Here is a 12,394-nt window from a genome sequence, read left to right on the forward strand (position 1 = left end):
GTTAAAATAGCCGTTTTGGTTTATCTCACGTGGGGAAATGTAATATACCTGCATTATGAATCATAGAATGATGAAATAAAACACGTAAATACCACTGTCAGTATAATGTTTTATAGTACATTAGCGATATACTCAGTCCTAAATTAGGTTCCCGATATATCATGTAGTTTATGGCCCCGTCACTATAGAGGGGTCTAAAAAATGTGAACAAAAGTCGCTTCCAATTATGTGATTAAAGCTGTCCTTAAGCTTCATTAGTTAAATAGTAGATCCGCCCATAACGGCTTGGCGTAGTTTGAAAATTCAAATCTAAGGCTCGCTTTCCAAGAAAGCTTTTTTTATCAGCGGGAAAACGCTGATTCCGCGCACGATTATTTGTATTTCCATGTGTCCGGTACTGAAAAGTTTGGGGAATCCCACGTAAATGACGGCGAGAGGATTTCTGTGTACATTGTTTACGTTCAATCTGCTATTGAGCAAGCTTTCTTATATAATTTTCACGTGCGTTTTCTTGCTAGCGGAAACGCCTATATGAAAACAGCCCCATTACTTTTGCATTAGGGAAAGCGCGGCTAAATCTTGCTAAAAGGCACGTATTCTGCTGTTTGAAACCCGTAGACATTGTTTATAACCAAGACAAGTAAGGGTAAGCGATAATTCAATACTTGCAGTAATAGATCAAGTGAATTGAACCTCACAGTTTTAGTGAAATGAGATGAACGGTGTCTGTGATCCTCCGAAAACGGCGAATGGCCAACGCCAAAAAATAGGGATAATGCGTCTTGGTGATCGGGAATCCGTTATTCCCCGTGTATTTTTTTTATTCTGCTGTAAAAATTACAACTACCTGAAAATACACAACATAGCGAAGAAATGTCATGTGCTGATAAAGAAGTCGTATATTTTAAATGCCATTTAAAGACATGTCTTCTATTCACTTAATTCATTAAGGGAGCCACCATGGCTAATTTTGTCTGGACAGTAGCACTTTGGCCTACTCTTATTTTTTCTATTTCCAACTACCAAGGGATCTTTTACGTGCACTTCAATGTGTACTACATGTACGGGACCTCGGTTTTTCATATCCAACTACCAAGGGATCTTTTACGTGCACTTCAATGTGTACTGCATGTACGGGACCTCGGTTTTTCATATCATCCGAACGACTAGACAGCTATCCTTGTTAGGCCCTCCAGCCTGCACCACTGACAAGGGGAAACCACTCTGGAAAATCTCGATGAACTTTCTCAGCCAACACTGGGAGTGAACCCGCAACCTCCAGACTAGCGAGCCAGCGTCTTACCCACTTAGCCACCGTCTTACCCACTTAGCCACCGTGGCTCCCTCACAGTTTTAACATGTATACTTCCCAGGATAATACTAAATTCTCTGTGAGCTGTAAACCAACCGGGAGCGAACCCACAACCGTCGGCTAGCGAGCCAGCGTCTTACACATTCAGCCACCGTGGCTCCCTCCCAGTTTTAACATGTACACTTCCCAGGATAATACTAAATTCTCTGTGAGCTGTAAACCGACAGGCCACAATTTGTTGGGGGTTTCTGAAACTATAAAAATAATTTTAATAATTAAAATATATTTGTGTGTGGTTTTATTTTTATTATAACAAAATGTAAATATTTCATTATGGCTGATAAGGTATATAAATATATAAGAGAGCATTACAAAATTTATTATTCAAAAGCTTCCAAAACTTTAAAGTGATTTTCTATGCATCTTTCTTCAGATTCAAAGTGAAAATTCCTTGTGACATTTGCCCCATATTTTTTCAGGGTTTTGATAAATTGTTTTTCTTCCTTGCCAATCCACGACCTCATTTCATCTTTGATCTGATAAGGAGTCACATGAACATGGATTTTCGTATCTAACTGAGCAAGAGCTTGTAAAGCTGAACTATCAGTCACCCAAGTGTTTTTTCCCCCACTATGGCCCCCATCAAGCCAATAAAAATCTTTTACACTTTTCACAAATTCTTTTAAATCCTGGATATCACCATTGTTAATTTTTTCCAGTTCATACAAAATTTGATTTAAAACTATGCAACCTTTACTGAAACCCATCAAAACTAATGGCTTGGATTCTCCGGCATTTAATTCACAGCTATTATTAGATATAGAGGCTGAGACTGCATTTTTATACAATTCACATAAATGTTCTAAAGCCTCTTCATCAGATGAATGAGTTGGGCAACCAAAATCATTTGATGTTACAAAGTTTTGGTATACACTAAATGTTTTCAGGTGCATTCTTGATGGTCTAATTACAAAAATGGCAGAACTAGGAAACTTCTTTGATATTAAACTTGCAGTGTCTTCAAGGTTCCACATAAGGTAGCGTTTATTGTCCCTATGGCTCTCCATATTTTCCTTGTAATCCTGAAATAGAAAATAAATATTTTAGAAAAAATTGCATTAGAAATATTTTAAAGTAGCTACATGTAAGTCTCTAACTCCATATCATGCAAAATCTTCGACATTAAAAGCACAAATTATTTGTCATTTAAAATCAACATTGATGTTGTGATCTTACAGGGAAAAGATGGGGTTGATATTATAGGCAATATTTAAGACAAAATAAACATTTTACCATTGGTAGGCCTACACGAATCGTGTACCATAATGTGTTTCAGCGCCATTTGTAACAAGGGACCCGAAGGACGAGGCTAGACATATTCCACAAGTCATGTCAAATAAATAATATCGGTGTAGACTGGAATAACCCGGTGTAGACTGGAATAACCGGATGCTAGACTAGAGATTGCCATTTGATTAAGACTTCTGGCATATTTTATTTCCCAGAACATAACTGATCAGAAATTACAGCAAAAAAAAAACCAGGTCCAGAGTTCGCAAAGCACTCTCGGACTTAAGTTAAGAATTTACTTAAAATTGTTCGCCTTAATAATTCAAAAAAATATATCAATGCCCTCTCCCCCACCCCCCTCATTTTCATATTTAAGCTGATCTACAAGACCTGTACATCTCCGCCAAAATAAATAACATGCTGATCGGCTTTTTTAGGGTCACCACAAAGAATAACATCGTTTTTTTTCCCAAGGTGACCAACAACTGACAAAAGTCGGAGACATGTTGAGAAGGTTTTTGTACTAGCAGTCGACATTTTTTGTTCAGTCTGTAAGAGTTATCTTTGTAGCTTCGAACATCCAGACACTCATCTAGATTTCGCGGTTATGAACTGTTTCGAACTATGCACCTATTACGGCAATTGGATACAAAAATCATTTGTTGTTATACCTACCATAGCATACGTGCATCTAAACATAATATAGTTTACTACTTGATTGAAATTATTGCAATCGTTTTAGAAGGATTTATGAACACCTACTTTTCATTTTTTGGCTTCTTTCTCTCAAGCACTAATGCGGTTTTGTGTCTGGAAAACCGCGAGCTAAACTTCCTGTTACCATTATTGTCGGTCAAGGTCGCAAATTTCAAGGTAGCGTATTATTATTTACATATTTTTGATTTTATTCTGCGATTAAAGACGTTTTCGTTAGTTTCTCTCGAACTTTTCAAAACAAGAGCATTATTTACGTATGTTTTGATTATATTTGGTAAGTATTGTACAGGTACCAAGACCAGTAGTTGAATGGTAAGTCAACATTGGAATGGAAGCTGTGGAAGACTGAATTTTTCTTACAACTCTCGATTCTCGGTTGATTTCCTCAGTCATACATAAATATCTCATCTCCACTTTGTTTGTATCTTCAGATAGATATATCGGTTTCTGTTACTGGCTTTTTATATCTGATTGCTCTTAACACGTCATTTGTATCGTTAATGACAGAAATTGTGTCGCAAAGTTGGTGTGATGTAATACAATGTCAGAGAATTCATTCATGTGGTCCACATCATCACACTTTGTTGGTCCTTGTTTCACAAGTCATTGTGGACAACTTCTCCAAAATCATTGTGTATGAATTCTCCAACATCATTTTTGATGACTTCAACAGATTTGTGATAGTTCCAAATTGGTGAGGAAGTCTACCGATATTTCACCTTGTCTCCAGATATTAAAATTAAGCTTATTACCGTTCCAGTACCGTTAATGGAAATTTTAGTTATCCTGATCATGAGTATAACTAAGACCTAAATGCAGAATTTATTAACATACAAGAGTGTGACCAGTTCAGAAATAATATAAGTACCATTAACCGGTATGGCTTGAAGTAATGCCACCTTTCTGCATACATATGATATTTGAATCATCTATCTTTCCAATTAATTGAAATGAAATGGGGTTTAAAGTCCTACTGTTCTGCTCTGACTGGGCTAATAAAGAGGAGGAATACGTCATACATTTTACAGTGTGCTATGAGCAAAATTTTGCCCGGACAGTGGCACTACGACCTGCTATATGGGAAGCGAACACCAGGCCAGCGAGCCAGCTTCTCACCTACTTAGCCACTGTGGCTTCCCATTTATCTTTCCAACCATTATACTTCTGCTGACATGCTACAGCTACATGTACATATGCATACACATTTGTGGAAAGTTGTTTTCAATACAATATGGTTACAGTAAATCAATGTTTGTTGTCATTGCTACACGATATTAACATTGAAGAAAATGTATCTTTATATATTCCTGCATAGTTTAGAAAATTAAACTATAAAATTTTTTTTTCAGATTTTCTTGTGAAGTGAAAACCAAAATTACTGGTGAATGGCTGGGAGGGTATGTACTGATAAGTTGAAAATACTAGACAATGAAATATTTAATTAAAGATCTATAAAAAATTTATAATTCATAAACTTTGGGTAACAAGACAAGGCCCTGTTGTTTTTTTTTTTTAATCATCATACCATTTTTGAGTCTCGATGCATCAGAAATAAGGGCTGAAACATGTACATTAGGTAGTAATCTAGACAATTGAATTATACAAGCTACAATGTAGGTTAGACACATGTACCATCTAGATCTCGATGGATATGTCTATGGAGAAACAATTTATTCTTCATTAGCTAGCGTTGTGTTCGAAGACAGAAAATGATGACATCATATCAGAGAGTAATGGAAGCTTAAGATCATAACTTTCATACTTATTTTTTATTTTGGAATATTGTGTCTTTATCTTTTTTTAATGAACTTATAAAACTTGGCCTTTCTCTTTTTTTTTTACAGATTCTTAGCAGCAAGGGCAGGGTGATTGCCTATTTGCCTAATTTCCGTGTTGCTGTCAAACATTTCCGAGCATTCTCCTCATACAATGAGCAGAAATTGTCAGAGTACTATAGAGTACGAAGAACAGGTATAAATTTGACATAACCATTTAATACATCTGAAGACTTTGGGTAAAAATGATAATAGGATGGTCAAATTTCTATTGGTTGACTGCATTAAACTTATACAAGATTTCTGAAAAAGTAGGATGGGATGGGGGTTAAAGTTAAAGTTTACAAAATTTGGAAATTATATTTATCGTTTGAGTTTTAGGAATTTAGATATTGTCCGACAAATGAAAACGGTGGTCAGCATCTTTATTATATTTTTGGGGTGGGGAGAAGGTGAGTTGCACCTGACCAAATAAGATTCTGTAGGTCATTGTTGGTTTACAGGGTATCAAGAAAATTCTACTGAGACATTAAGTCAGTGGCCATTTTAAGTCAGTTAAAGTTCCAAAAATTCAAAGGCAATAGATGATAGTTTTTTGGGGTTTTTTTTTCCTGTGGTTTAATTTTCATTAGTTTATTGTTTAGATTCTAATAGTAATTTCAAAGGACAAAGAGGGTACATTTTTTTTTATATAAGCCCATTTTTTCATGTGGATGTATATATTGTCATCACTCCCGTCCGCGTGTCCGTTCACAATTTGTTTGTGGACACTCTACAGGTCACAATTCTTATCCGATTTTGACGATACTTGAAATATAGGTTTATCTCCAAAAGGTGTCGGTTCCTTTCAATATTGGAATGTATCGAATCCAAACTTTATGTACGAAAAATCATGTTTTTAGCTTGTGGACACTCTAGAGGTCACAATTTTTATCCTATTTAGATGAAACTTGAAATGTATGTTTATAACCCAAAGATGTTGGTTCCTTTCGATATTTGCGCATATCCGACCGTAACTTCCTGGATTATGGCCTCTGATTGTACAAAAAATCCTGTTTTTAGCTTGTGGCCCCCTAATTTGTCACAATTTTTATCAGATTTAAAAAAAAAAAATATTCATACATATATCTCTGTTATACGATAATGATGATTGAGTTCAAATTTCCTGAACATCGGATAAAAACTGCCAGACCAAATGTCCACTCTATACATTTAAATAGTGTTCAAGTATGTAATATCAATGCTGTGGACCTTCTAGTGGTCACAAATTTGATCTGATTTTTATGAAACTTAAAACATGTGTTTATGTCCATATCGGACTGTAAGTACCTGGATTATGGCCCCTGGTTGTACGAAAAAATTGCGATTTTAGTTTGTGGTCCCTCTCTATAGGTTACAACTTTCATCCGATTTTAAAAATCCTTTAAATATATCTCCTGATGATGATTGACATTGAATTTTGTAAAAATTGAACTGAAACTGCTCAACAAAATGGCAGCTTCTTGAACGCAAATAGTGTAAGAGTATGTAATACCAAGCTTGTGGACCCACTAGAGGTCACAATTTTTGTCTGATTTTGATGAAACTTAAAATTTATGTTTATATCCCAAAGAACTTGGTTCTTTTCAATATTCACGCATATCGCATCATAACTTCCTGGATTAAGGCCGATTATTCGATTTTAAAAAATGTTACAATCTAATGACTTTTTTGGTGGGGGGGGGGCGTTGGATGGCTGAATGGTTAGCACGTGTGCGCTATATCATAAAGTCTGTCATTGAGTCAACTGGTGTGGTTTCTATTCCCGGGTTGTATGTGACAAGGAGTAGGGTCGCCTGTCCAACCTCGTGGGTTTTCTCCTGGTCCTACGGTTTCCTCCCACTGCTAAAGACCCCTACTTGCTTGCAAGCGAATTATGAAAATAAAATTGAACCATATGTTAGTCCCAAAATTACCTAGTTTGTGTCGAGTGGACGTTAAACCCCATTTTTCTCTCTCTCTAATGACTTTTGAGTTCGAATTTTGTGAAAATCAGATCGAAACTATCTGTAAAAGTATGTAATACCAAGTTTGTGGATCCTCTAGAGGTTAGAATTCTTATCCGATTTTAATGAAACTTAAAATATATGTGTATATTCCAGAGATTTCGATTCCTTTTCGTTATTTGCACATATCGGACCATGACTTCCTGGATTATATACCCTGATTGTACTCTATCCATCTCTTGCAAAATGTGTACGTATCTTGCCTTTCAACCGCTGGTATGATATGGTTTTCTAATTAATCTCTTAAACTTTGCTTACTAATAATTCCTGCTGAGTTCTTCTTGTTCTGTAATACCAGCATACGTTTAGAATCATAAGAAGTTGCATGCATGTCTGCTATGAAGCTGATGCAGAAAGGATCTGCAGATGTATAAGTTTGATATTTTCTAGGGAGGAAAACAGTATGGCCAGATAAAAATCTTGGACCGCTTGGTCCGAGAGATAGTAGATTTCCATTACCAGGATCAATAGGACTTTCTTCAGGTTTAAATACAGCAACTTTAGAAGAGATTGAGCTACCAATACCACAGGCTGTACTGGTACCATCAACAATAGCTGATCATCATCAAGATATATCCCAACAGTTGTTAGCACATGCTGATGTTGTAAGTATTGTAGGCAAAGCTTTCACTTGAAACTTTATTATGTATTACACACAACTTGTGTATGCCTAAAGTGAAGTCATGTATTATGATACATAAAAACTGTCATAGCACATAAACCATAAAATCATTAGACATTTTGTAGCACTATGAGTATATGATTAGTGTATGGAGTTTAGCGTGTTAAAAGTGCATTATTATTAATATTTTCTTTCAATCTGGAGCTTTCTTGATACAGAGTATTTAAGAATATGTTTTGAATTGTGCTCTATTGAAACATAAAAGTATTGGTCGTTCCCTATTGAAATACAAATTACTATCTTCAATAATATTTGATTCGATGGTTATATCCTGTTAAAGATGGGTTCCCAGAAAAGTATTTATCGGGTGGTTATTTCCAATAAAAGTATAGCAATTTTGGTATATATGGAAAGTAGAGATATCCAATTACTAGAAAAATACTGGATTCACCGAAAAACACTCATGGAGCGTATACAGGACAAAAATGTAGCGGTTCCCCTAATCAACAGCCCGACGATTAAGAATTTCTGCACGCGTGATGTCAAAGGTCACACGCGAACATTGAGCGCTTGATGTACAAGTTGATAAACTTTATGAAGAGTTAGACGTACAACACTTTCTGAGATAAAAATGACGGAAAAAGACACAGGTAGTGGATAATCCGAGAATTAAATTAGGATTCGTTTTTTTGTAATAAATAGTAAGCGATTAAAGACAACATCGTCTTATGTATGCAATGAATTCTCCTCTGATTTCCAAGACATGACGTAAACATGACCTGGTTTGATCGAAATTTAATAGCAGGGCATTCCTTCGCAATTACAATGTTTGAGAAGGATTTGAAGCATAATTATGACAAATTAATTAGTTTGAATATGTTTTTAGTCCATATATACCATTAAATCACCCAGTTTGTACGCGGGAACCCATCTGTAAGATTTAGTAATGTATTAAGCCAGTTGGCCTAAAATAGACCTCATTACATTACTTTAAGTGTATTTATGGGGTGTTAATGTTAAATTCTTTGAAATTCTAAATACATTGCATGTAAATTGTGCTGCCAGGTAGGAACTCCAGGCAGTCAATTTCGTTGCCATTCAGTCCAGAATGACAAAGTAACAGGTTATGGCAATTAATTTCATTGGTAAATGATGAGTAATTGTTTTGATTAATGGTGATGTAGTGAATAACATTTGCCATGTATTGATCCTAGGTTTGGTTCATAGATATTAAGGTACTTGTACTCAATGAGACATGTTTGAAATGGAATTGAGTTTAAAGTCCTGCTTTTCTGCACCAAACCTCTTAATGAAGACGGGCATACACCATGCAGAATACTATGACAGCAATTATGCCTGAACAATCAACCCTCCATCCTGCACCACTGACTGGGGGGAACCACTTTGAAAAATTTTGAGGAACTTTCTCAGCCCAGACTGGTATCGAACTCTTGATATCTTGCCCCCTTGGTTATTGAGCACCCGCGGTTCCTGGGCATATTTGAATATTGCAATAGAGGGATTGGGGCTATAGACATAAGCTAATATGTACATACTACAATATGGTGAATTTTTTTGATAGATAAATGATGATGGTTTTCTACCTGAGACTGTCGTACCTACTCCAGCAGACCTGTTAGAATGTGTAGCACAAGTTTGTCCTAAAACTCTTTGTAAAGGTATGTCACAAAACCTAAAACAATTTATAAAGCGACATGTATGTCACAAGTAATCTCATTAAAACCTAAAACACCTTGTAAAGGTATGTCTCAATTAATCTCATTAAAACCTAAAGTACAAGCAATCTCATTAAACCAAAATAAAATTGCATTGCAGTGCTTTTTTCATATTCAGTATTTTATAGAGATAGCATTCTGTAATTTACACTAAACCTGACAATTTTTAATATGTATGTGATATTACATGTATGTGATAGAAGCAATGTCAACATTGGATAAATGTACTACAAGCATTTGTTAATGTACATTTATATATCTATCTTGTTGGGGTTTTTTTTTTAACAGATTTTCAAGAATTATTTCCAGACAGGGATATACTAAATGACCCATTAACTGTTATAACTTTAAGTCAAAAAACAGAAAATGATATGAGTGGTTGGTCACCAGATGTAGAGGAAGAAAGAGAAGCTTTATTAGAAACTGTAAGTTTTATCTTAACAAAACTTAAAAGATGAACATTTTTCTCTAGCAGTCTTCACTGGTTGGGAAAAATAGAAATTTTGATTTAATGTGATTACTATATTTTACAGTTTTGGAATTGTGTTAGCATGGTCATCCAATTGGTAGATAAAACTAATAAGAAAAGAAAAATGCCTTGTTATTATTGTCACATCTATCTTTTGTTAGGAGTGAGAATCTTATAAAAATATGAATTTTTCAAGTATAAGTCTCACAGTTATCTCCTTGTTTACTAGTTATGTTTTGACTTAAATTCAATACAACATAGTGCTGTTCAAGAGAGTTTTTAGAGTGGACATATATAGGTCTCTACATGGTTAAGATTGTTGCCTAGTATTGGGACTTTAAACAACCTAGGCAATACTTGAACAATTTAAAAACTATGGCAAGCTCTGAATTTTTTACATTAATTTTGTTGTAGTTTATGGAAGGAGCGTGTGAAATATGTACGTTTTTACAACAGGCAGGTTATTGGGCTGATTTTATAGATCCTTCTTCTGGTAAACCAGTAAGTGTTTATTCTTCCTGATAAATATACACACATATCCTGTCAAGCTATAATGTATCCTGTCCAGCTATAATGTATTTCAGCAATTCCAGAAAAGAAAAAAAAAAGATTCAGAATATAAAGCACAGTTTGATCTTTTTTTTATTTCAAATGTTTTGTGACTGAAAATAAAATAAACAACAGTAGCTTGATTTATAGGCATAATATTATATATCTAAAGTAAAAAAAAATATGCAGTTTCCTTTTTTCTGGGACTGGGAACTTGTAAGAACAAAAATTTAAAAAAGGCTGGATTCCAAATTGTCAGGGGCAACACCTGCTAAGAAAGTCTGCCTAATCATTTGGATGAAACAAAGTTCATGAAAAATTGAGATCCTGTGCAGATATATTAATATTCTAAAAGAACTAGTTGAAAGTGGAAATACTGTGGCACAATATTTTGAATCTATAGAAAGATACAATACAACTGCTTCCTATAAGAGTTGTAGTGTTGGATAAAAATGGTAAACTGTGCGTAATCGTTATTAAGAATACAAAAATAGCTATGTTGTGTCATTTTATCATATCTTATCATTATATACAATTTCTTGACGTTGATATATCTAAATATACAATATATTGAGCAACTGTAAATCATGGTAACGGAAAGCGTAAGCAAAATTGTTTCTGGTGTACTTAGAAATACCTTGAGGTATGATCTTTTGTATTTACATGAATGATGTCTTGTATTTTCAATCATAAAAACAATCTATGTTCTATTTCAGTATATGGGACCTCATACAAATGCTAGCTTTTTTGAAACAGATGAAAGATATCGTCAGTTTGGATTTGAAATTGATGATCTAGGATGCTGTAAAGTTATTCGTCATCATGTGTGGGGAACACATTCTTATATTGGTTGTCTATTTACGAATGCCCCGCTTAGCCACCCTGTGATACAGACTATGAAAAAAAACAATTATGTACCTATAGAAACAGGTGAAGCCAAAAAGTAAATAAAAATTGTGTTAAAAATACCAGTGTAAATTCTAAATTTTATATATTTCAAAATATGGCTCAAGGAGAATGTAATATTGCACTTAGCTGGAGTTGTTAAACATAAGGGAATTTTTTGTTTAGTTTGTAATTGTTCATGCATGGTTCCTGAATATTCATCAATGAATTTCATGACAGAAACTACACAATTTCAAACACAAACTACTTCTTAGTGTCATTATTTTTAAGCTTTGTATTATGAAGAATGATACTCTGGTGTTAAATAACCACCATATTGTGTTTTTCATTCAGAATTTACTTACTTAGAACCATAAACTGTTAAAGATATGTCAAATTTAGAAATTCATGGCTATTGATTGATGTTTCAAAAAAAAAGTTCAATCCTTGAACAGTAATTTTTTCGAATTCCAAGGACCATGGAAACTATGTTATATAACACTTGAATCATTGTAGTCCAAGCCATTTAAATTGTGAAATTTATAATGCATTGCTTAAAAACAGTGAAATATTTACATCAAATCAAGTAGTCCAATCATATTCATAGTTTTATACAGTTGTATTGTGGAAGTTTGCTGATTGGACTGAACATTTAAAGTGTAACACCCTGTCAGTTATGGATTAGTTACTTTTAGTAACAAGGTTTAAGGGAATTTAGCGAAGTATATCAAATATTGGTGCAAGTCTCAATAGTTATTTCATGGCAAGTTGTTTGAATTTTGAAGTGTTTTATAAGAGAACTGGTTTAAGGAGACGAATGTAATATCTACCGGTATAGAAGTAATATATGAAATTGTTGATTGTTGTTTATATATATATGAATATATTAGTTATTAATATATTTTAATTAAACAGACCATCTGTTTTATCTTTAAATAATAAACTTCTGTACATACATATATGTAATTGACTTCTTATTTCTATTAAAAATTGC

General features: G+C 34.2%; 2 protein-coding genes across 4 annotated transcripts; one reads left to right on the plus strand and one right to left on the minus strand.

Moving 5' to 3' along the window:
- Positions 1 to 1,608: 1,608 nt before the first annotated feature.
- Positions 1,609 to 3,162, minus strand: LOC126832479 (mitochondrial protein C2orf69 homolog). 2 transcript variants are annotated; one of them, XM_050563283.2, is made up of 2 exons: positions 2,993 to 3,162; positions 1,609 to 2,394 (listed from the first exon to the last, which is right to left on the minus strand). In XM_050563283.2, the coding sequence occupies exons 1-2, from the start codon at positions 3,137 to 3,139 to the stop codon at positions 1,693 to 1,695; spliced, it is 849 nt and encodes a 282-aa protein (XP_050419240.1). In that variant the 5' UTR covers positions 3,140 to 3,162; the 3' UTR covers positions 1,609 to 1,692. The 2 variants fall into 2 exon arrangements, with proteins under 2 accessions (XP_050419240.1, XP_050419241.1); XM_050563284.2 differs by lacking the exon at positions 2,993 to 3,162 and adding an exon at positions 2,606 to 2,939.
- A 259-nt stretch (positions 3,163 to 3,421) lies between these two features.
- On the plus strand, positions 3,422 to 12,357 carry LOC126832478 (cobalamin trafficking protein CblD). Of its 2 annotated transcripts, none has more exons than XM_050563280.2 (8): positions 3,422 to 3,475; positions 4,669 to 4,716; positions 5,164 to 5,290; positions 7,530 to 7,744; positions 9,344 to 9,440; positions 9,786 to 9,922; positions 10,381 to 10,467; positions 11,232 to 12,357. In XM_050563280.2, the coding sequence occupies exons 2-8, from the start codon at positions 4,705 to 4,707 to the stop codon at positions 11,460 to 11,462; spliced, it is 906 nt and encodes a 301-aa protein (XP_050419237.1). In that variant the 5' UTR covers positions 3,422 to 3,475; positions 4,669 to 4,704; the 3' UTR covers positions 11,463 to 12,357. The 2 variants fall into 2 exon arrangements, with proteins under 2 accessions (XP_050419237.1, XP_050419239.1); XM_050563282.2 differs by lacking the exon at positions 3,422 to 3,475 and adding an exon at positions 3,519 to 3,593.
- The last annotated feature ends 37 nt before the right edge of the window (positions 12,358 to 12,394 follow it).

This window comes from Patella vulgata, chromosome 9 (genome assembly GCF_932274485.2).
Source record: "Patella vulgata chromosome 9, xgPatVulg1.2, whole genome shotgun sequence".
In the NCBI taxonomy this organism is placed as follows: domain Eukaryota; kingdom Metazoa; phylum Mollusca; class Gastropoda; family Patellidae; genus Patella; species Patella vulgata.

Coding starts and splice junctions, on each gene's coding strand:
- LOC126832479 (XM_050563283.2), bottom strand. CDS start 3,139: ATGTCGACTGCTAGTACAAAAACCTTCTCAACATGTCTCCGACTTTTG. Junction 2,395..2,992: donor ATTTTGGCGGAGATGTACAG/GTCTTGTAGATC, acceptor TTTCTATTTCAG/GATTACAAGGAAAATATGGA.
- LOC126832478 (XM_050563280.2), top strand. Junction 5,291..7,529: donor CTATAGAGTACGAAGAACAG/GTATAAATTTGA, acceptor GATATTTTCTAG/GGAGGAAAACAGTATGGCCA. Junction 7,745..9,343: donor TGTTAGCACATGCTGATGTT/GTAAGTATTGTA, acceptor TTTTTTTGATAG/ATAAATGATGATGGTTTTCT.